This window comes from Carcharhinus amblyrhynchos, chromosome 13 (assembly GCF_965287045.1).
Source record: "Carcharhinus amblyrhynchos chromosome 13, sCarAmb.v2.hapA, whole genome shotgun sequence".
Classification (NCBI taxonomy): domain Eukaryota; kingdom Metazoa; phylum Chordata; class Chondrichthyes; order Carcharhiniformes; family Carcharhinidae; genus Carcharhinus; species Carcharhinus amblyrhynchos.
Window position 1 is genome coordinate 46,501,866 of NC_137336.1, and position 23,063 is coordinate 46,524,928.

The 23,063-nt window shown below is 40.6% G+C and overlaps 1 protein-coding gene across 2 annotated transcripts in view; it reads right to left on the bottom strand.

Annotated features, from left to right (window-relative positions):
* stk10 (serine/threonine kinase 10) overlaps positions 1–23,063 on the bottom strand; it is a 105,720-nt gene that overhangs the window by 21,922 nt on the left and 60,735 nt on the right. For both annotated transcript variants that reach the window (XM_080201642.1, XM_080201641.1), the window contains exons 5-12: positions 18,819–18,891; positions 15,715–15,909; positions 11,417–11,498; positions 6,974–7,108; positions 5,092–5,760; positions 2,339–2,469; positions 1,835–1,958; positions 160–339 (exon numbers count right to left, since the gene is read on the bottom strand). In XM_080201642.1, the coding sequence (XP_080057768.1) occupies positions 160–339; positions 1,835–1,958; positions 2,339–2,469; positions 5,092–5,760; positions 6,974–7,108; positions 11,417–11,498; positions 15,715–15,909; positions 18,819–18,891 (1,589 nt within the window). The remainder of the gene's footprint in view (positions 1–159; positions 340–1,834; positions 1,959–2,338; positions 2,470–5,091; positions 5,761–6,973; positions 7,109–11,416; positions 11,499–15,714; positions 15,910–18,818; positions 18,892–23,063) is intronic.

Consider the following 23,063-nt stretch of genomic DNA (forward strand, 5'->3'; position numbering starts at 1 on the left):
TCCTATTCTAAATAACAGCAATCAATAAATCATCTCAGACACACGTTAGAAATGTAACTCATTCCAATTACATTTCAAGCTTGAACAAAATTTCAGTGCAGGCTCGCTGGAAAGCTTTCAATTTGACATGGCACTTGATTGTAATTTATTAATCTTTACCTCTTTCTTCTGGGCTTTCAGCTGGTCAATGAACTTGGAATATTCCTTTTCTTGCTCAGCTTTGATACGTTTGGCTTCATCGCGCAGCCGGTTTGTGTGCTCCTGTTCCATTTTCTCAATCAGCTGCTTTTGCTGTCTTTCCAGATTTTCCAACTCCGTGTCAAAGAACTTCTTCTTCGCCTATGGCCAGAAGCAATCAACTGTTCAGATGGCATTTATTATTAGAAATGAATAACTGTCAGAAATGAAAGACAGCCAACTCAATTAAAAGGAAGAGTGGGGGCAGGATTTTCCATGCAACCTGGTGCATGTTCCCTGGAGTCTGATGCGGACCATCACTGACTGGTGGTGGGATCTTGTAGTCCCATCATTGTTAATGGGATTGAACGCACTCCGCATTGCCAGGAAAGCCATGGTGCGCCATCAGCGGGACCGGAAGATCTCACTGGCACGAATGCACAGAAAGTTCCAAATATTTATTCCTAAATAATTTCTGAAAAATGTTTTCATAAAGAATATACTTGAAAAGGCTGAAGGGTAGAACCAACCCTTAACGTGTCTTTAAAAAAGATGGCATGGCCTGGGTTTGTGCACAAAATGAAAAATGCAAATTTACACAATGAAGGCTACATGCATGTGCCTGATAACAAGATGGCATTTTAATGCCCAGCTGCCCGAGTCTTTGCAGGTATGAAGGATGTCATTTCTAACTGGACAGTGCAAGTCTGAGATGGGATGTGAGATGCTTTTAACTTGTGAAGCAGCGGCTCAGAGGAGACCACAGCAAAGCCACTGAAGTCTACAAATACATAAACACAGTACAGTCAAAAATACTACACAACTTTTAAAAAAAGGCAAGTGACATGATGGAGAGCAGTGGCATCAGGAGAGAGGACTTCCACCTTTCCTCCATAGATTGCTGCAGACCCCCAGGCTGCACCACCAACTTTCATTGCTAAGAAACTTTTTGCTTGCTGCTGATCTGAACCCAAAATCCTCCCCTTGCAAGCTGCAAGGCTGGAGATTGGAGGTGGGTGTGGTGACTGGATCAGTCCCTGTGCCAACCAGCATTAGGCAGTGAGTTGGAAACACGTGGGGCAAAGACAGAGATGCTCTCTCTCCTTTAACAGTGGCTTGTAGGTTTACTTACACTTTTTTTTGGGTAAGATAAAGGAAATCTGTCAATTTTTCCAAGTCGAAAGAATTGGTGCAAAGCTTTGTATGAAAAGTTACCTTGTTCTCCTTGCAAACTATTATTTGAAGTGCATTTAATGTGGATTTTACAAAGATTGAGACTGGGAAGGATTAAGGGGCCCAGAAACAGAAGCATTAAAGCCCACGATTTCAGGTCCTAGTGACAGCGCTAGCATTGTAATTGCTTTTGACACTGTTCATAGACCATTGCCTAAAAACCTTCAACTACCAGCAGTGTAACGCTTCCCAGTCTTCCCAATTCTGAGAAGAATCTATGAAGGTGCCGTCAACTGAAATGTGGGCTTCCGCTTAACTCTGACAGATTGTGCAAACGATCAGTATAATCAGGCAGCTAGCTATCTCTAATGGAAAGTTGGCTTCATCTAGTTATCCAAGAGCAGCTGAATTTTGGGTCTCATCACACAAAATGAAAAGCAGCAAAACGTTTGAAAGGAAAGTGAGGCATTAGGACAAATCATACATTCATCTCCTGCTCAAAACGGCGAAGCATTTGCTCCAGCTGTTGCTGCGATTTGAAATTGAGTTGAGTTTGAGCCCGATGTTCCTCCTTCTGAAGCAACCGCAACTCTCGCAGCTCCTGACGCCTGCCAATTTAAAAGGAAAACGAACAATCATGCAATGCTTTCACACGATGGATAGATTGGGTGACTTTAGAATGAGCCTTACTTTCCCAAATTTTTCTGTTCTCCTTTGCCAGAAAAATGCAACCATAGCTAATCTTCAAAATACCAAAATTGTGTACAGAATTAAAACAATGCAATTCTTTCCTCTATTCAGCTTCATATTGCAAAGATTTTTCCAATAGTCTACACTTCCCATCATACAACATTTACAAATTTGCCTAAGCAGATCAAAGGTAAGTCCTTTAATTTGAAATAAAATGTTGCAAGTAGATTATGAAGTTATTAAAAGCTATTTGTTCAATAAATATAAAGCTTCATAGGAAAAAAATGTTTTCACATGCCTTAGGAATCGCATTTCCTCAGTTTTTTTCTCGTCTTCCCCAATAATTTTTGATGTTGTGACACTCACTTCCACGCCATCTACAACAAATTTTCTTGTTCGTTTCAGAGTTTTATTGTTTGCCTTGTTAGTCTACACCAATACACAAAAACATTAATTTAAAATTGCACAAAGTGAAGCCCACTTCAACTGGTTCATTGCATTCTCTCATGAGTAAATATGGAACATCTATTTTTATACCTTATCATAATTTTGACAGAATTTCCTAAAAACATAACACATCTTAGTTGTTCCTGGCAGCAAGATGGATGGCACGCTGCTGCCTCAGTGCCAGGGGTCTGATTCCTGGCATGAGTCACTGTCTGTGTGGAATTTGCACATTCTCCCCAGATCTGCGTGAGTTTCCTCTGGGTGCTCCGATTTCCTCTCGGTCCAAAGGTGTCCGGATTAGGTGGATTGGTGTTTTAAATTGACTCTTAGTATCAGTGGACTAGCAAGGTAAATGGGGTTACGGGGATAGGATAGGGGTTACGGGAATAGGTGGGATTGTTGTGGGTGCAGACTCGATGGGCCAAATGGCCGACTCCTGCACTGTAGGGATTCTATGGATTTTATCATGAGGTACGTTTAGCCATGGGTTCATTTCTCTTACACTGCCCCTATCAGGCCAGAAGCCAGCAATTAGGAGTTTTGAGTATTTATCATCTGTGGACAATTACCTCAAATTTTCTTGCCAGGTTGTCTGTTTAATGAAACCCATTCACTCAAATTGCTGGACAACAATGAAAATGGCTCATCGTTCAATTTGCAAAGTCATAAAAATCAACAATGAATGTGTGAATTTCCAATATGCACTGTCAGTGACCAAACATGAATAAAATTACTCCGAAACCAGAGTTAAAATTATATACCTTTCACGAAAAATAAAATTTCTGCAAGCAAACAATCAATACAGTTTTTGTGCCTTGTATAACCAGAAGTCTTTTGTCAGATGTATTTTACAACCATGGGACTGTTTTGCACAGGAGAAGATGACTGGTGATAAAACATTTGAGACCAGTTTGTACATCCTATATTAGTCATTCAAAATGGATAACAATCCTGCCTCCTCATTATTAAAATGTGAGATGGCAGCTGAGGCATTTTGTCTGGCTTGGAGCTCCTGGATCTAGGTAGGAATTATATCACGGAAGGTACAAATTGCAGTCATACTAATTTTGGGGTGTTTAGATTGCAGATAATGCTATTTTTCTTTCTTACTATTCTATGCAATTTACTTCACAAGATGATTTATTATTTAACAATGTCACTGATCATTATTGATTGCTATTTATCAGCAAAAGAACTTGGGAGATATAAAACTCAAGAATCTTTCAGTTTTCAGTCACTGTGGCCAACATACATTCAAATTAATAGAACACTTTGAGTCCTTGTGCATGAGTCGCAAAAACCCAGCTTGCAGGTGCAGCAGGTGGTCAGGAAGGCGAATGGGATGCTGGCCTTCATAGCGAGGGGGATTGAATATAAAAGTAGGGAGGTCTTGCTGCAGCTGTATAGGGCATTGGTGAGGCCGCAGCTGGAGTACTGTGTGCAGTTTTGGGCGCCGCACCTGCGCAAGGATATTTTGGCCCTGGAGGGAGTGCAGAGGAGGTTTACTAGGCTGATACCGGAGTTGAGGGGATTGAGCTATGAGGAGAGGCTGAATAAACTAGGCTTGTACTCGTTAGAGTTTAGAAGAATGAGGGGAGATCTCATTGAGACGTATAAGATGATGAATGGGATGGATAGGATAGAGGTGGAGAGACTCTTCCCGCTCAAAAAAGACAGTAGGACTAGGGGGCACAGCCTCAAGATAAAGGGGAGGCGGTTTAGAACGGAGTTGAGGAGGAACTTCTTCACTCAAAGGGTGGTGAATCTCTGGAATTCTCTGCCCGTTGAAGTGGTGGAGGCTGCCTCGCTAAATATTTTTAAGAAGCAGGTTGATGGGTTCTTGATAAGAGAGGGGATTAAGGGTTATGGGGAGAGGGCGGGAAAGTGGAACTGAGCCACGACAGATCAGCCATGATCTTATTGAATGGCGGGGCAGGCTCGAAGGGCTAGATGGCCTACTCCTGCTCCTATTTCTTATGTTCTTATGTTCTTATCTGGGGCTCTTGGTTTCCACATGTTGCAAACCCACACCAAAAAAATTGCATTCTGTTTACTATGGGCAAGAAAAGATACTGCTATTTTACACAAAGCAACTATTTCATTTTAGGAAAATAAAAGCTAGCAGATGCTTTGCATGACCATTCATTGTCATTTGGAGAAAGCCCACAACCAGAAAAGGATAAATCAACCCTTAGTTACACTACTTCTAGATCTTTCAAATCTTACTCAGCTGAAATACAAATGGAAAACTCGATTGTTAATCCAGCTGCAGGTTAAGGTTCCAGGCTTTCTGCCTTCCAGATATGTGGAAAACATACCGACGACAATATTACATCAATGCCAATTCCAATATTATGCCAAATAAGACAACTGGACTAAGAAACCCAAGCATTCAAATCCAGTCCAGTGGAGGGAAATCTTCTGAAATTAGAGCTAAACAGAACTGACCCACAATGATAATAGAAATTTCAGCTGCAAGTATATTCTGTTATTACTGACCTAATTGAAGGACAATACATTTCAAAATTGGGATTGTGTCAATGCTAGTAAAAGAGCGAATTTATCACCCATGCTAAACATTTTGTCAAGACCAAAGTTTCTTACCCGTATTGACAGAGAACCACTTTCCTTGATTTCAGCTGAAAGGGAAATATTCAAGTCAATGCTATCAGAAGCAGATATGCTACCCCAGTCAGAATCCCTCCTCGACTGTGTGTTGGTGGAATCTACTGCTCCATTGAGCGTTGGTGAATCTTGAACCAGAGTGATTTGTTCATCAGATTTACTTTCTTTTTCATTTTCAGCAAGCGATTTCTTTTCATTCCTTGAATCAACAGTGTCCACAGAAATTGCCACATCTCTTGGCTGGAGTGTCTCGGAATTGTCTGTCAAACTTTGTTTGATGGAATTCTGTTCCGATACCTCGTTTGCTTCTGAACTTTGTGCAGGAGTTGTTACTGTTGCATTTGATATCCCATCATTTGTCTGCAAGTCCGTCTCAGATTTGTCTTTTGCACATGAGCTAACTTTAGCATCATCAATTCCAGAGTCTGAGCTGCTTGTCTTCACCGAGTTCTCGCTCTCTGCTTTGTCACTGTCACCGCTGCAAATACCCTCGTCCAATAGTCCTTCACTAGACTTATCAGCCTGAGCCTTTGCAACTTCAGGCGCAGCACCATTGGTTTCTAAAGGCTGTAGGTTCTTGGGAAGTTTCTCTGCTTCCAGACTGATTTGGCTCAGTTCAGAGGGACCACGTGTGTGACCTGGAAGAGGCTAAAGAACAACATTTGGATTTTACTTGGGCAGGATTTCAAGCAGTTACGACTCTTGTCAAAAGTCTGACAATAGGTTTATTGCATTTTGAGAGATGAGAATGAAGTTTTATTACATTATATTTTTGTACCAACACAGTTTCTACTTCACATATAAAAAGTACAATCCTAAATATAACCATTTCAATGCAATATCATAGAATACAGTGCAAAAGAGGCCCTTCAGCCCATCAAATCTGCACTGACACACCTGACCTCCCACCTAATCCCATTTACCAGCAATTGGTCTTGTGCATCTGCATATGCACACATACTTTAGAAGTCACATTCACGTCATAATACGAAAAATAGTATAGAATTAAGAGGCATAAATCTGAAACCTCAGGTGGAGCATTTATCTGGCCAACTTGATTTGATTGAAAATGATTGCATTGAAAACTGACAGGACATTCAGTGCTGCAGCATTCTATAAACATACAAAATTACTTACCCCATCTTTGAAAGATTTTATTGTCCTACTCCTCTGCTCTTTCCCCACAGCCCTGCAATTTTATTTTTTCGTTTCTAAATATACATTCAATTTCCTTTTGAAAGTGATTACACTGAACCTACTTCCAGTAATCTTTCAAGCAGTACATTCTAGATCTACATTTTAGTTGGTGCATTGAAAAAGCTCACCTTTCTGAATCTATTATCAAATCAGCATGGTCAGTTATTGCCACTGGAAAATAGTTTCTCCCTATCTATTTTAATGGAATCCAAACAATTTTGAGCACCTCTATTAACCTCTCTGCTCAGAAATCCTAGCCTCTGGTCTCTCCACATGACTAATTATTCCATCCCCGATAATCAAATCTCCAAAGCCTCAACGTTCTTCCTAAACTGTGATACCCAGAAGTCGATACAATGCTCAAATGAGGCCTAACTGGACCAATTTTTAAAAATTAGCACAACTTCTTTGCTTTGGGCAAATTATTATAAGCACTATTTTAAAACAGAGTCCCTCAAAGATACAAAGGAAAGTAAATTACACTGTAATTTCACTGAGATATTAAAAGTTGCTTTCAAATGCACGTCAAAATTGCTTCCTATTCATACATAAGCATTCCTATACAGTCTTGCCAGACTACATCAATGCAGCTTTGTCTTAGTCTGGCTCAGATTTAGAATTTAGAATGAAACTCAAAGTGGATGATAGTTCAATTTGCACTTACTGATAATGGTTCTGATGAGTCATCATCTTCTGCTTCCTCTCGATTGTCTTCTATTTCCTCCATCACTTCAGCTTTTGCTTCTGCCACCAATTCCCTGAGTGGTTTATTACTGCTGACGCTGCTCACAAAAGGGTGCTATTAAAACAAGAGAGAGTTGATAGCAACAAGGTCAATTCAGTTGCTACCCCACACGACTGCATTTAAATCAATTCCTGGATCCCATTCAATGGTAATTTTCGCAGTTCCAGATTGTGTTCTGCTCAGTTTCATTTTGTAGGGGATAGGGTTTAAGGATAAAGTGAACAGCAACAGGTTAATCACCGAGCATCATGAAACTGAATATTTAAAACTCAGGCCGCCACAGGAACGCCAACCTCTACAAATCCCTACCCATAAGATGAGAGTAGGTGAAAATCAACAGTTGTGATTCTATTAAAAAGATGCAACAGCTTTGTAAATTGCACGTGTCACTGACTTCTATGGGAATTCACTACGAAGCATATACACATCAATACACGTTTTCACCCTTCTAGTGTGATTTTGTAAGTTTAAAGACAAAAGACACACACAAGCACTTGAGACTGCATTAATGGGCAGTTAAAACTAAACAATACAGAGGGAAAAATACATTCGATTCCTGGCTTGGGTCACTGCCTGTGCAGGATCTGCATGTTCTCCCTGAGTCTGCGTGGGTTCCCTACTGTAGTCCGATTTCCTCCACAGTCCAAAGACTAGGTACGCTGGCCACGCTAAATTCTCCCTCAGTGTATCTGAACAGACACCTGACTATGGCAACTAGCAGATTTTCATAGTAACTTCATTGCAGTGTTAATGTAAGCCTAGTTGTGACACTAATAAATAAACTTTAAAATTTGATGTCAACTTATTCATTCTATTCAAAATTAACCAACATTATTCATCAAGGATGATGAACAGCCAGCATGATTTAGCAGGTTCTAAACTAAAAATGCTCCAAAAACATATAATCATGTTGAGTGAGCCTTGAGCCTACTGCTGGCATACCTACTTCTGAGGCAAGGTGCAGGGTACAAACTTCACTGAAGGCAATATTAGTGAGTAGAGATTGCAGATTCACAAATTTGGATTGGCATGCAACTGATACTCACTCACATCAATGTATATGGGTGCCCTACGCCCCTCCATCGTACAGGTTTTGGGAGCCCATGAAACCTTTCGTAGCAGAGAACTAACCACTTTAAACTAAATAAAGTTGAATGGTTACGCCAAGGAGCACTTACGTTGTGATCTGTTAGCCAACCTGTAAATCATTCCATGCTACTGTCCAAGGGAAGTGTGACGTATGAAAATAAACATAATGGATGTAGGCAGCCTTCATTATGTACATTCTCCAATGCGCAAGAAAAACTTCAGCAATGTTTTATTCCCTTTCAAAAAAAATTCCACTTCCAAGTTCAAAATGGAGTTTACTGAATAACTAACATCCTCTACTAGCACAGGAACCTTACATTTTCCTTAGTTTATCAGAGACAAAATTTTCTTGTCTTGTTACTATATACTCCTGTGAAACCATTTTGACTGTGTAGGCAATCTCATTTCAGCAATTGGAAATTTATAATCTGTTGAAAATTTAGAACTCTGCACATTTATCACAGTCAGGTAGATTTAATAGAATGTTGATAGTGTACCTGTTTCTGAGAAGATTAAGTGCCAAGTAACCCCTCCTGATGAATTTAATCAACAGGAAATAGAAAACAATAAAATATTCCTCAACCTCTCATTGGCTATGTTAATAAGCTGTGCGAAATTTAGAGCTGATGGTGCAATTATAATGCAGCCACCGGTTTAGTCTGATACAACCTTGATGTTGGATTCTCAAAACCAAAAATTCCAATTTTAAAACATTGGTAGCAGGTCAACTGCAGCCGTGGTGAAGCTAGAGATGCCAAGTCTCAAACAAATGCTGTTTGGCTGCTTGCAATGCACCAATGCACAGACAGGTCTGCATTGATAAAATATGAAGCATGATTGTCCCAGAAACATAAAAGGTTTCTTCACAAAAAAGAGCAACACAGGAACTTTCAATCACGGTCAACAGAAACAATTGGAGGGGGTGGGACTCTTGGCAGATTATTCATTTTCAATGGCGGAAGTGAGATATAGATGAAAGGTTAAAGTGAAAGTTAACAAATCTCCTGTGACATTGCTTATGCCAAGTTGGAGGCTGTTGAAAAAGTTACATGAAGTATGTTGTGCTGCGCTGTACACAACTCTGAAGAGGACTGATCCTGTGCTGTTGCACACGTGGTGCCAATATCAAATACCGTCATGAGGTAAAGGGGATAAGGGCAGGGGTAATGTCATCAGGTGCAGAAGTAATTTGTTGTATATTTTAAAGTACTGTTTGATTATTCCCACAATAAATTCCTATGGTCACATTAAGGATGGAAACTATCTTTGTAAACTTGCATCCTGGGGCTGCAGTTCAGAGGGGAGCATGAGGAGAGGGAAGAAATGATGTCATTACATCGTGACGCACTTGTAAAGGCAACATCTGTTACAGATGTAAACAAAGGAACTAATAATGGCAAACCTTAACAGGAAGCCATGGAAACTTTCATTAATATATAAAATTAGGTATAATTGTACCACAGAGGCACAGATTCTTTCAATACTATTTTGATAATATCTTGGAAGTAACATTTTTTCTAAAACAATTTTAACGTACTGAACAGGCTCCAATCAGATCATTATGATGTTAAACATGTTTACTGACTTAGCATAATTTACATGCAGCCACATCTACCAAAATTAGACGTGGCACGAGATTTAAGCTATATCACGTAATGGTGATATAAAGCATTCCTTAAGCCAAATAAAGCTAAACACCAACTGCCAGAAGCTGTAGGATTTTGTGCACTTTTAACCAATCTACTACTGCCTTACAGTGCCAGAGACCCGGGTTCGATTCCCAGCTTGGGTCACTGTCTGTGTGGAGTTTGCATGTTCTCCCCATGTCTGCGTGGGCTTCCTCCCAGTGTTCCAGTTTCATTCCAGTCTGAAAGACATGCTGGTTAGGTGCATTGACCCGAACAGGCGCCAGAGTGTGGTGACTAGGGAATTTCATAATAACTTCATTGCAGTGTTAATGTAAGCCTTACTTGTGACTAATAATAATTAAACTTTTTAAAAACTTTAAACTTTCCCATGTGGGCAGGCATTTGGTTTGCTGACAATCACGTTCGCTTTAGGAGGAAAATATATATTGATGGAAAAACTCTATCTTGCCACTCCAGTTAATACAAATCTGCCCTTGGGCCATCATGCTATTGTAGATACGCTGTCATTTGCAATATAGCAAAAAAATCATACAGAAAATATAAAACCTCCCTTCAAGGATCGTTAATAAGTATACTTGGTATTAGATATTGATTTTGCAATACGTGGCTCCTCCTGGCCTAACTGCAAAAAAGTGTTAAAGCAGCTATGATTTTTAAGCTACATTCATTCCTTCCTTTTTCTGACCCCAGCACAAAGTTAACAGATTCTTTTCCAGGGTCCAACAATCAGAAAACACCTTTCCAAAAACCAAATTTCAGGCTTTTCTTCTTAAAAATATTACCAAGGAAAATTATTGCAGTAGCTGCTAAAAATGATTAGCGAGACAAAAACATTTGATATGTTCAAATAAGAGTTGGGTGCAAAGATGGGGAAGACAGCTAGGGCTAGGGAAATGTTCCTATATTGAAACACTGCTGCGTTCCCATAAAAATTATTTTTAAAAAATTCCCCCAAAAGAAATCAGCGAAAGTGGGGAACAAAACAATTCAAAACACATCCAGATTATTCACATTTAGGCATTGTTCTGATCGCCAATAAATCAATTACAAAATAAAGAACAGTGCTTGGCCCAAAATAGATGAAAGCCAGTTACATTTACAGCAATTTTTGTTTGAAGCTGAAACCCGAACCATTACAAAAATCACCTCTTTCCAACTTCATTTTATTTTATACTGGCCCCCCGACAAATACCTTCTCTATGATGATCTATTTTTGCTGTGGTTCAATCGTTCCTAAATCTATTGATCACACCCACTCATTATGCCAACACACAAGAATGAAAAATTGAATCAATACCCATTAGAGACCGGACAGCCAACTGAAAATTTAAGGTTGAAAGTTAACCTCACTCAGCCTGCTTCTAACATTCAGACATCATGGCTACGGCATTTAATAAAAATCAATAAAATGTCTCAACTTTCCATTAACCCACATTTTTCTAGATAGTAATGAAAGACAGTGGTTCATTTTTATCAATTTAAAATGGATAGAAATGTCACAATTAATCCCATGACAGTTGAAGTAGTACTGTTTTAAGTAGCATGCGACAAAGGTAGACAAATACCTAGAATTTGAAGGCACAATCCATGAGATGAAACAAGATTATGCTTCTCACATTCTCACCTGCAACAGCTGAGCAGCACTAAGGCGGGTTTCCGGATTCTTATCCAATGCTTTTTTGAGGAAATCTTTAAAATCTTTAGACCTGAGGAAATGACAATTCCAACAATTATTTCATTTAACAACATGGCTTAACTCCATCAGGTTCAAATCACATTTTCTAGTAAGTTTTGAAAATGGTGTCCAACAGTTTTAAACTCAGTGCTTTACATCAGAAAGGCAACATTTTCAAAATCCTTCCCATTACCTACATCATCCCAGTTGAGGCTGTCCTCATGTATGCGGAACTTGGCTATCAATCTCTGCTCGGTGACTCTGCGCTGTCGTGTGTTGTGAAGGCCACCTTGGAGAATGCTTACCCAAAGATCAGAGATCGAATGCCCACGACCGCTGAAGTGTTCCCCAACAGGAAGAGAACACTCTTGCCTGGTGATTGTCAAGTGTTGTTCATTCATCCATTGTCATAGCGTCTGCATGGTCTGCCCAATGTACTATGCCTCAGGATATCCTTTCCTGCAGCATATCAAGTAGACAACGTTGGCTGGGTTGCAAGCGTATGTACCGTGTACCTGTTGGATGGTGTTCTCACGTAAGATAATGGCATGCGTGTCGAGGATCCAGTACTTCTTGCAGAGGTTGCTGTAGCAGGATTGTGTGGCGTTGTGATCACTGTTCTCCTGAAGGCTGGGTGGTTTGCTGCAGACAATTGTCTGAGATTGAAGGCAAGAAATGGAGGTGTGGGGATGGTCTTGGCGAGGTTTTTGTCTTCATTAATGACATGTTGAAGGCACCAGAGAAGATGTCGCAGCTTCTCCACTCCAGGAAAGTACTCTGTCCACTGTGTCCCATGTTTAAGACCTCTTCACTGCACAGGACCTTCAACTGATGCTGTACACTAGATACATCGATGACATTTTCCTTTGGCCTCATGGTGAACAAACCATATGACAACATCAACAAGTTGCATCCCACCATCAGACTCACCATGGACTATTCTCTGGAATCAGTTGCATGCTTGGACACACGCATCTCCATCAAGGACAGTCACCTCAGCACTTCACTGTACCGCAAGCCCATGGATAACCTCACGATGCTCCACTTCTCCAGCTTCCACCCTAAACACGTTAAAAGAAGCCATCTTCTATGGATGAGCCCACTGTATACACAGGATCTGCTCAGATGAGGAGGATCACAACAGACACCTTCAGATGCTGAAAGATGCCCTCATAAGAGCAGGATATGGCCACAGTGAAAAACAGCACCGACTTTCTCAGAAGGGGAACATGGGACATGGCGGACAGAATACCCTTCATTGTCCACTACTTCCCCAGAGCAGAGAAGCTATGGCATCTTCTCTGGAGCCTTCAACATGTCATTGATGAAGATCTTGCTAGGACTATCCCCACACTCCCACTTCTTGCCCTCAAACAGACCACTATTGACAGCAAACTACCCAGCCTTCAGGAGAACAGTGACCATGACACCACCCAACCCTGCCACAGCAACCTCTGCAAGACATGCTGGATCATTGACACAGATGCCATCATCTCAAGAGAGAACACCATCCACCAGGTACATACATTTGCAATTCGGCCAAAGTTGTCTACCTGATACGCTGCAGGAAAGGATATCCCAAGGCGTGGTACATCGGGGAGACCGTGCAGATGCTACAAAAACGGATGAATGAACACTGCTCGACAATCACCAGACAAGAGATCCTGTTGAAGAACACTTCAGCGGTCACGGGCATTCAGCCTCTGATCTTCAGGTAAGCATTCTCCAAGGCAGCCTTAATGACACGACAACACAGTCGCTGAGCAGAGACTGATAGCCAAGTTCTGCACACACGATGGCCTCAACCAGGATCTTAGGTCATGTCACACTATCTGTAACGCCCATGACTTGCCTGGGCTTGCAAAATTTCACTAACTGTCCTGGCTGGAGACAATACATATCTCTTTAACCTGTGCTTAACTCTCTCTCCACTCACATTGTCTGTACCTTTAAGACTTGATTACCTGTAAAGACTTGCATTCCAACCATTATTTTGTAAATTGAGTTTGTTTCTTTATATACCCTGTTTGTGAACGGAACTCCCATTTACCTGATGGAGCAACGCTCCAAGCTAATGGCTTGTGCTACCAAATAAACCTGTTGGACTTTAACCCAGTGTCATAAGACTCCTTACTGTGTCTACCCCAGTCTAATGCCGGCTTCTCCACATCATTACTTAACAAATTGGGAGTGTCTTTGACATAGTCAATGCTCAGTGCTATTTTGGTCAGCTAGGTGCTTGAGGTGCAGAAACATATTTTACTATGTTAGAGAAACTTCAAACAAAGAAACTGAGAAATCCCCATGGACAGAGATTCTGTATGCCTGATAAAGTGGACATATTCCCCCGAATGAGACAACCACTTTAACATGCTCAAGCAGCTTAAGTTTAGTTTACTCAAAGATCCCAAGTGTCTACAGCAGCATGGCTGGTTTTAACCTGAAAGTGGTGCAGCCTAACATCAAACATCACTAGTCTCAATTCCTCTCGCCTAACTGGCCAGAACCACAATAGCTGTTAAGAGGGTGGCTAGTGGAATTACCCAAAGCAGACTGGGAAACCTCAGTCCCAGTGACAATTGCATCCTTCCACTTCACATTACTGAACCAGTCTAGCTGGTCAGTCATTAGCTAGCATTAGTGCCTGGATACTGTTATCACACCGAGATGCCTCTTCCAGAAGCTGTCATCCCAAGTCACTTACACAAGTGCCATTAGTTCGGTGCAAATTCCTAAAGAGCAGCTTAATTATTCATCTTAATGTTCTTCATACACAATTCAATACCACTGACTGATACTAATCACAAGAAAGAGGTCTTAAGAACTGTTTAGAAAGTCTTCCCTGCCAAATAAATGAGCAATGAATCAATGAGTTCTCCCTTCCATAGACCATTTTCCTTTGTGAAATAAATCGAAAAACTGGTCTGTCACATAGCCAGCAGCTATGAAATGTGAAAGACATCACTGCAATTGATCGCTGACCGATCATTACATTTCCAGAGAATGCCGCCAAACTCAAGGAGATCAAAAGGTCTTATTTTCCCTGGGAAAGGATATGGAAAAGGGGAAGGAAAAATTTGAAATTAATTGAGGCCAGTCAGTGACTGGGGAAAAGGCGGCCAGTCTTACTTTTCCAGCCAGTGCCAAATTAATACTAGACTTACTGCATGTTGCAGAAACGCTTGTAGAATTGAGCGGAAGGGAGCACTGCATGCCAGTATGAGAAAAGATTTGTTCAATTACAGCTGAACTGTGAACGGCTTAACCATAGATTTCAATCACATTGAACTGGATTGAGACTGCACGAACACATTAGATTTAGGAACTCCTTGACCAATCCATAAAGTAAAATGCAATTTTCTTCCCCATTTGAAAGACAAAAGATATATTTTTTTTAAGAACATAATGCAAATCAAACATCAGCAAATAATAATAATAATGTTACTTATATATGGAAAACAGGGCTGAGATTAGTCTGCCAAATGGATCCTTTTCCTTTACACTGTCAAGCCTCATTTTAGTCCCTGCCGATGGTGGGAATGTTTTTGGGGTCTGGAACCTAACTCTGAACAACATACATGCCAGTTTCTCTTTTACAAACCAAACTGTTTGGGTTCCCCAACCAATTTGGGGTGGGAAATAGGTGGGATGGCACACCCAAGAGAACTGACAAAACCAAGATTTCTGTCCACAGGTTCTCCAATCTAAACTAACTTTCCACCTGCGGCACAGATCTTTCTGGCCCATTGGCACAGCAAGCTGGGAAGATAGCGTGCAAGACTTTTGCACCAAGCGTGAACTGGACGTGTGCCGAAAGCCATTTTCTCAGCCCTGCTTGGCCGGCATGATCAACTTTGTGCCCGTTAATGCATCCAGCACGGCTGTTTCTGGCCTCCTGGACACTTCCTCCCCTCGTTGATAAGAAGGATCCAGAGGTGACGGCTTCATCTGTGTGTGTGCGTTTGCATGTGTGGACCAAGGCCATTGACATTCCCGTGTGGTCAGAAGCTATGTTCATCACGTAATGCCAGCCTGGCACTGCCCACCTAGTACAGACATGTGATTCAGATCCCAGTGCTTTATATGTTACATTTGAGAACAGGATACAATGTGCAACATCAGCCATTTTGGCTTGCTAGGATCTCAGTTATATTCTTATTCATACACAGATGAGACAAATGAATTAGAATTTTGATTACAAATAGATTTTGGTCACAAAAATACTTGTGCAATAATTCAGTCATTACCATTTTGATGGATTGTCCAGTGTTGGAGGATCACCCTTGGCAATTTTCAACAAAACTCTCATTGGATTCAGCTCATGATGAGGTGGTTCTATCTGAGCCATTTCAATCAATGTTATACCCAAGGACCAGATGTCAGCTTTATAATCATATGGGGTATCTTTCATGGTCTCACACATCACCACTTCTGGGGCCATCCTAAAAGCAAACCAAGAAAGTAATGACAGAAAACAGGACTAGCACGATTGAAGATTCCCTAATTGACAGAACACTAATGGACAAACATACATCTTTGAATATAATTATGAAAAGATGGTTTTATTGACACAGCATAAATGTATACAAGGCATATTTTTTAAAAACTGAAAGCAGAATTAAATAAAGGACAATACAGGTTTAGGGCAATGGTCAAATCAATGGGAGGCAATTTGGCATTGTTAGTTCAGTGAAAAAAGTATCAATAATACATCAACAGGTTTCGCAAGTAGCCAATATTTATAAATGTTACAATTTTGTTTATGGTACATCTTATACGTACAGTATAGGTCTACAATTGCATACAATGGATATTTTCGGATCTGAAAAGACCCAAAATACTAACACTGCTTCTCTCTCCATCAGTGCTGCCTAATCTGAGTGTTTCTAGCATTTTGTTTCTATTCAAAAATGCTTTTGACTGCATCGACAAACATTGACAATTTTTAAAAAATGTATATTTTAATCAGTAAGGCCTCTATTAACACAGGCGGGTACATGGAGCACTTCAAGGCCAAAATGAAAACAAAAGGCTAGAATCTTACCCACCGCTCACACCGGCTGAATCTGCCCATTCTACCACAGTGAAGAGATTTGGCTGGCTGCCAAATTCTCCGACTTCACTGCAGCAGGAGCATGGATGGCATGAATGGCAGGTAAAATTGCACCCAAAATGTTACAAAAGCCAAACAAGCCAGGCAGAATTGGTGGAGAGGGGAAAAATGGAGATAAAGTTGTGGGTCTAATGTGATTTCTTTGGAATTTAAATGCTTTAATAATATGAAGATGCCATTTAAAGAACAAAGAACAAAACAGCACGGGAAACAGGGCCTTCGGCCCAACGAGCCCATGCCACCATCTTAAAGCATTTTCCTACACCCCACTTGACCCATGTGTATGCGTATGGTACCCCCATTGGAAACCAGATTCAGGGGAGAATAATTTAGGGAATAATTAATTTGATAATTAAAAGAATGAGATCACCTGATTCATCCTTAGTGACATCTTTCTGAGCACAACAGGCTGGGCTATGCAACAAATTTGAATATTAAAAGATTGGGAGCACATGCTTGAATTTCTTTCTAAAAATCAATCACTCAAGTTGGTGCATGGCAGAGTGTAAAATGATGAGAATCATAGAATCCTTACAGTGCAAAGGGAGGTCATTCGGCCCATCGAGTCTGCACTGACAATAATCCCATCCAGGCCCTATCCCCATAACCCCATGTATTTACCCTGCTATTATCCCTGACACCAAGGGGAAATTTTATATGGCCAATCCATCTAACCCACACATCTTTGGAATATGGGAGGAAACTGAAGCACCTGGAGAAAATTCTTTTGGGACTCCGGCAGAATATGCAAACTACACAGACAGTGACCCAAGGCTGGAACTGAACCAGAGCCCCTGGCGTTGTGAAGCAGAAGTGCTAACCACTGCGCCACTCTTTATACACGCATCTTGGGACCTTAGTTTCTACCTCCTAACCCGATCCCCCCCCTTACTGTGGGGAGGTTGAAGTCAATGGTATTTTTTGGTCTCAGATTACATGGCAGTAAAGGTGGGCAGAAGGTGAGAAGTGTTCACTGTGGCCCAGGTGGTATAGTATAATGCTTGGAGAAGTTGCTCTTTTCTTGCCCATTAGTTCTCTATGTATATGAACGTGACAACTCAAGTCTAAGGCAAAGGTAAGATAAAACATTACATCCATGAATTAGCGATATTATGGGCATGATTTTACAAGCCAAGAAAGGCCACCCATGATCCCAATGGCTGCCATGCAGCAGTTTAACACAAAGCAGCATTCACTGCTCCAAGATAAGACTTCTGTTTCTATCTCAGGAGGGAGTCCTGCCTTAACAGAGCTGATGATAATCTGATGGCTAACCGCTCTATGTTCTAGCAGCACTAGCTAGAAGCGGTGGCCACTAGTCCCCACCAGTAAGCCCAGGAATAGAGATGCTGGCAAAGGGATGTGAGGGGGCAGTGTGGCTGAGCTGGGTTCAGGGGATCCACAATGCCATCCCTTCTACCTTCAACTTTGACCAATATGACACCAGACAGTGAAAACTGCTGGGCTTTACACATGGTGTATGGGGGCCTCCCTCTCTCTGCCATGGGCAAAATGCTGGTGGTAGTGAAGTTAGGCACTTAATTGGTCATTTACTGGTCTCAATAGGCGTAACTGCAGGTGGATCATCTGCCACTTCGTAGTCCCCATAAAATTTCAGGCAGTTTGGGGGCAGGTGGGGAGGCCACCTGTTGGATTTTGATGGCTCCTCCACCTACAAACCCACCAGAGGTAAATAACATCCAGCCCCATGCTGCTGGAAATTAGGTTGTCATAACAGTTTATGGAGTAATTAAATGATTGCTTTGCAGGATCACCGTTAACCTTTGCTTGCATCCATTTAGTTGTATGGAACACTTCATCAACAGCAACTTGCAGTTGTGTAGTCTTTAAGACCTTAAAAGGTACTTCATATTTGAAACATTGGCAAAGTGGCAGAACATTTTAGAAGGCTTAGCCAAAGGCACAGTGGAACATAGATCATAAAAAAATTAATGCAAGGAAAAACCAGGGACCTAAGCATGTTCAAGAGAACGTACCAATAAAACTTAAATAATTGAAAAGAAACATCCCAAATGTATAAAACACAAGAAAGCATTCAAAGGAGAAGCCAAGGGCTTACTCTTAAATTCCATCACAAAGCAGCATGTACAGATCAAAACCTTCCAACTCTCAGGGAGTAAGTTATATAAAATGTTAAATTAATCACATTGTGCCTTCTTCCTACTGTACTCAGTCCAGTGTTTGTGATCCTAAAAGGCAATGTCCATTTGTACTTACCAATAAGGCGTTCCAATGAAAGTCTCTCTCTTTTGCAGCGTTTTCGAATTTTTTGCTGAAACTCCAAAATCAGCTGTGAAGGAACAAACATAATTATGCTTTTAAATAACTCACTGTATGAGGAGCTTGGCAACAATTCTTTTATTCCAATTCAACACCATGTGGATTTAATATTAAAACTTTGTAACATATTATCTGATTAGGAGCAGGGCTGTAACCAATCCTGTGAAAGTAACCTCATGTTTACATAACCTTCAACAATTTCTATCAATTGAGTTGTCCTTAACAAAAAAGCTGCAGGACAAGGAGAACCTGCAGTGATTTAGCAACTTTCACAACCATTCACGTCACAAAGAGTTTACAGCCAATTCAATGACGGAACTACATCACAAAGAAGTCATTCATAGTGATAGGCTCAACTGGATGGAGATCCCCACCACAAGATCTAACGTGGATAGGCATGCATGAATGAACAGATCTTGTATAGGAAACTCAGTGTAAACTATATCTAGGCAGTCAACACCAACAATACAACAACATTCAAAGAGGCTTACAAACTTGTACATTGCAGACCACCCCTCCTGGGAAAACAATACAGCTGACCAGCCCATCTGGAGGCAAGCAATTTAATTTGGTTTAATCCGTTTGGGGGCCATCTACACCAAACTCAACATGCAATGCGCCTAGTGGAAGTACTGCCGAAGATCCCCCTAGCAGCAACAAGAACTACCAATTCTGCTGAAATTAATGCTGTTCCATTATAGGGCTTCTCAATCATAAGACCCATAAAAGACTTTGGAGGTAATACCACAATAATGAGGAGTCTACCACCATAGCCAATTGAGTACTTCTGAAATTTTCCCACTGTTCTAATGTTCGAAACCTGGTGGCCAATAGATAACCTGTTTTTGTGATATTGATTGAAGAATACTTATTGGCCAGGACACCAGAGATAACTCGCTGGCTCCACTTCAAAAATAGTGCCATGGAATTTTTCACATCCAGCTGAGGTGGCATACCAGGATCTGCTTCAACATCTTATGCAAAAGGCAGTGCTGCACTGCCTAAGTACTGCAATGGAGTGCCAGCCTAGACTTTGCCCTCAAGTATTGCAATGGAACTTCAACCCCGAAGCCTAACTTAGTTTAGAGGCACAGCTGAAAAATTAGACACAACAATGATAGTACAAAAGGTCAAAGTTATTATTAATGTTTTGCAATTTCATCAGTAATGTTTTAAATCATAATGTGCACCATTCTCATTAAATGGGCTACCTAACTGTGGTGGGTAAGTACGAAAAACACATTTGAGAAGGAAGCCATTTATCTATTGCCAAACCAGGTCATTTATTGGCTGGATATGAGCACAGGAAGGATTCAGCTATATTTTAAAAACCTTAGAGGCATTAAGTATAGAATATCTCCAGTCCTTCAACATTAATGTCAGAGTTTAAATTAATTGGAAGTTTTTGGGAGGGGGGGCATAATTCATTTGTGGCTCTTTACTAAATTAGAAAATGTTGCAGTTTGTCACAATTGTCAAACGTAAAATTTTCAGATGAAGGTTTAACCAACTGTGTTGTTCTCACACAATGATACAAACTCTTATTATGAAACAGGAAATGCACAGGAAATTTAAAATATTTTAAAAAAGGTTAGAAAAAAATGCAACACGGAGGAACTAATGATCCAGAATTCTAAACAAGAACAAAAGTTGCTGAAACCCAAACATAACAGAACACTTTATGCAGCACATTCATAGTCCGTCTTATTCAATACAGCCTGGCCACGAAGTGGCTGTGTTTAAACAGTGCTACAATTTCCTGCAATATCTTGGCTTACCATTCTTAACCTCTTGCACAACTTTAAGGTTTAGCACAAAACAGTTTTACAACAGCTCCAGAGGTGGATAACATTTTCTACAATAATCTGCCCTTCAGAATTGTGTAACAAAAAATTCATTTAACTGGGAACTGTAATGACCCACTTAATGAAACAAAATCTTGTGTTGCAGTAATTAACTCGCTAAAGACTTGCCAAAAGTAAGCAGATTTGTAATGTGATTTTACTGTGGAACATTTGGCAAAGCGAATACAATTCAGAATGAATGTTATAAAAAAATCTGTAATTAGCTAATTACGTTTTGTCCTAAACTTCCAAAGCTGAAGAACTTAGCATGGGGACAACATCCAGGACCATCTCAACCCCTCTCCCATGCCATCCACTGCTGGATAGTTTGCCCAATGTGCAACGTTAGCTGAGCCACAATTTCTTCCAGAACTGAAAAATCATTTTTAACTGTATCCATTCCCCTGAATCCATCTGCCCCCATTGTTTTCCACCCTTTCACTTCCAAGTTAAACTACCCATCCAAGTGTTTAGATCCATCCTCACTCATCTACATCATTTTTAATTTCCACCAGCCTTAGAAACCACCCCACCCAAATCTCTGTTCCTCACTTCCCTCTTATATCCTTCCTTTTCCTCCTCCATTTGTGGCTGTGCCTTTAGGTCATATCATAGAATCCCTACATTGCAAAAGGAGGCCATTCAGCCCATCAGGTCTACAACTCTTCAACAGAGTATCTTACCCAGGTCCTACCTCTGTGATCCAATGTATTTACCTCACTAATGCACCTACAACATCTTGGGACACAAAGGGGCAATTTAACATGACCAAACTATCTAACTTGCTCATCTTTGGACTGTGGGAGGAAACCATATCACCTGGAGGGAATACACACCGACATGGGGAGAGACACAAACTCCTCTTGAAAGCTCAGCTTCAAGTTTTTTTTTAAACCTCCCCTCTTCAAAAAGACCTCCTTCAAATTCTGCTGAGCAAAACCTTTGATCACTTTTTCTGGCTCAGTGTCCACTTTCTGATTACATTTGTGTGCAATTGCTTTGAGACACTTTGCTACATTAAATGCAAAATGCTGGCAAGGTTCAGTTTTTTTATGCTGCTTTTTATTAATAGCGAATTGAAAGTTTGCATTTCATCTGATTTCTCTCTGGAACTTGTAAATGTAATGTTCTTTCTTCAAAGCTGTGCCTTCAAACAATTTGGAATCCAGTTATCAAACAATTAATGAATATCTTTGATAGATACAAATAGCTGATTGTATAAACACAGCAATGCAAAGTACAACAATCACAACATCCCATTAGGAACATTGCATTTTACTAAGATTCACTGAAACCAGTAGGTTCCCAGACAAACAAAGCCAATGAACATTTGTTTAGCTTCCACACAATATTAACATATACATCACTTGGTTGCTCTAGGAATTATCACCTTGGCTCATTTGGTAGTATTTTATCGCGAGTCGGGGGCCATAGATTCAAACCCATATGGGTGGCATGGTGGAACAGTGGTTAGCACTGCTGCCTCAGTACCACAGACTTAGTTTCGATTCCAGCCTCGGATTACCGTCTGTGTCAAGTCTACACATTCCCCCTCTGTGGCTTTTCTCCGTGTGCTCCAGTTTCCTCGCACAGTCAAAAGATGCATGAGTTAGGTTGATTGGCTATGCTAAATGTTCCCTTGGTGTCGAGGGGACTAGTTGGGGTAAGTACGTGAGATTATGGGAATAGGATCTGTGCGGAATTGTGGCCGTGGCAGACTCAATGGACTCCTTCTATACCCTAGGATTCCACATTTCTAACAGTCCTTGGGAACAATCTAGACTGATACTTCAGTGCCTTAATTTTATTGGCTCTTGCTGCATTCAATTGGCTGTCATGTTTAACCATTTACCAGTGAAGCATTTTAGAAGAAAAATTACGGAGTGCTTCGAGATGTCCTGGAGATCTAAAAGCAAACTTTTCATTTTTGAACTCAGCAACCATATACTTGGCTCAAATTAAAAACTAAAAGATCTATAAATCTGTAACAAGCTCCAGATTCTGATCTGGCTCATAACAACCACCTATGGACATACAGCACCTTTTAATGTAACAAAACAACCCAAGGCACAACAAAGGAGCAAAATTACACAAAATATGACACCATACAAGTATATATTTGATTAGATAACTACAAGCTTGATCCATGAGGTAGGTTTCAAGGAGTGTTCAAAAGGAAGGAAGCACGTTTAAAATTTAAGTTTATTTATTAGTGGGTTTACAAATAATACTACAATGAAGTGATTGTGAAAATCCCCTAGTCACCACACGCCAGTATCTGTATTGGTACAGTGAGGAAGAATTTAGCCTGGCTAATGCACCTAACCAACATGTCTTT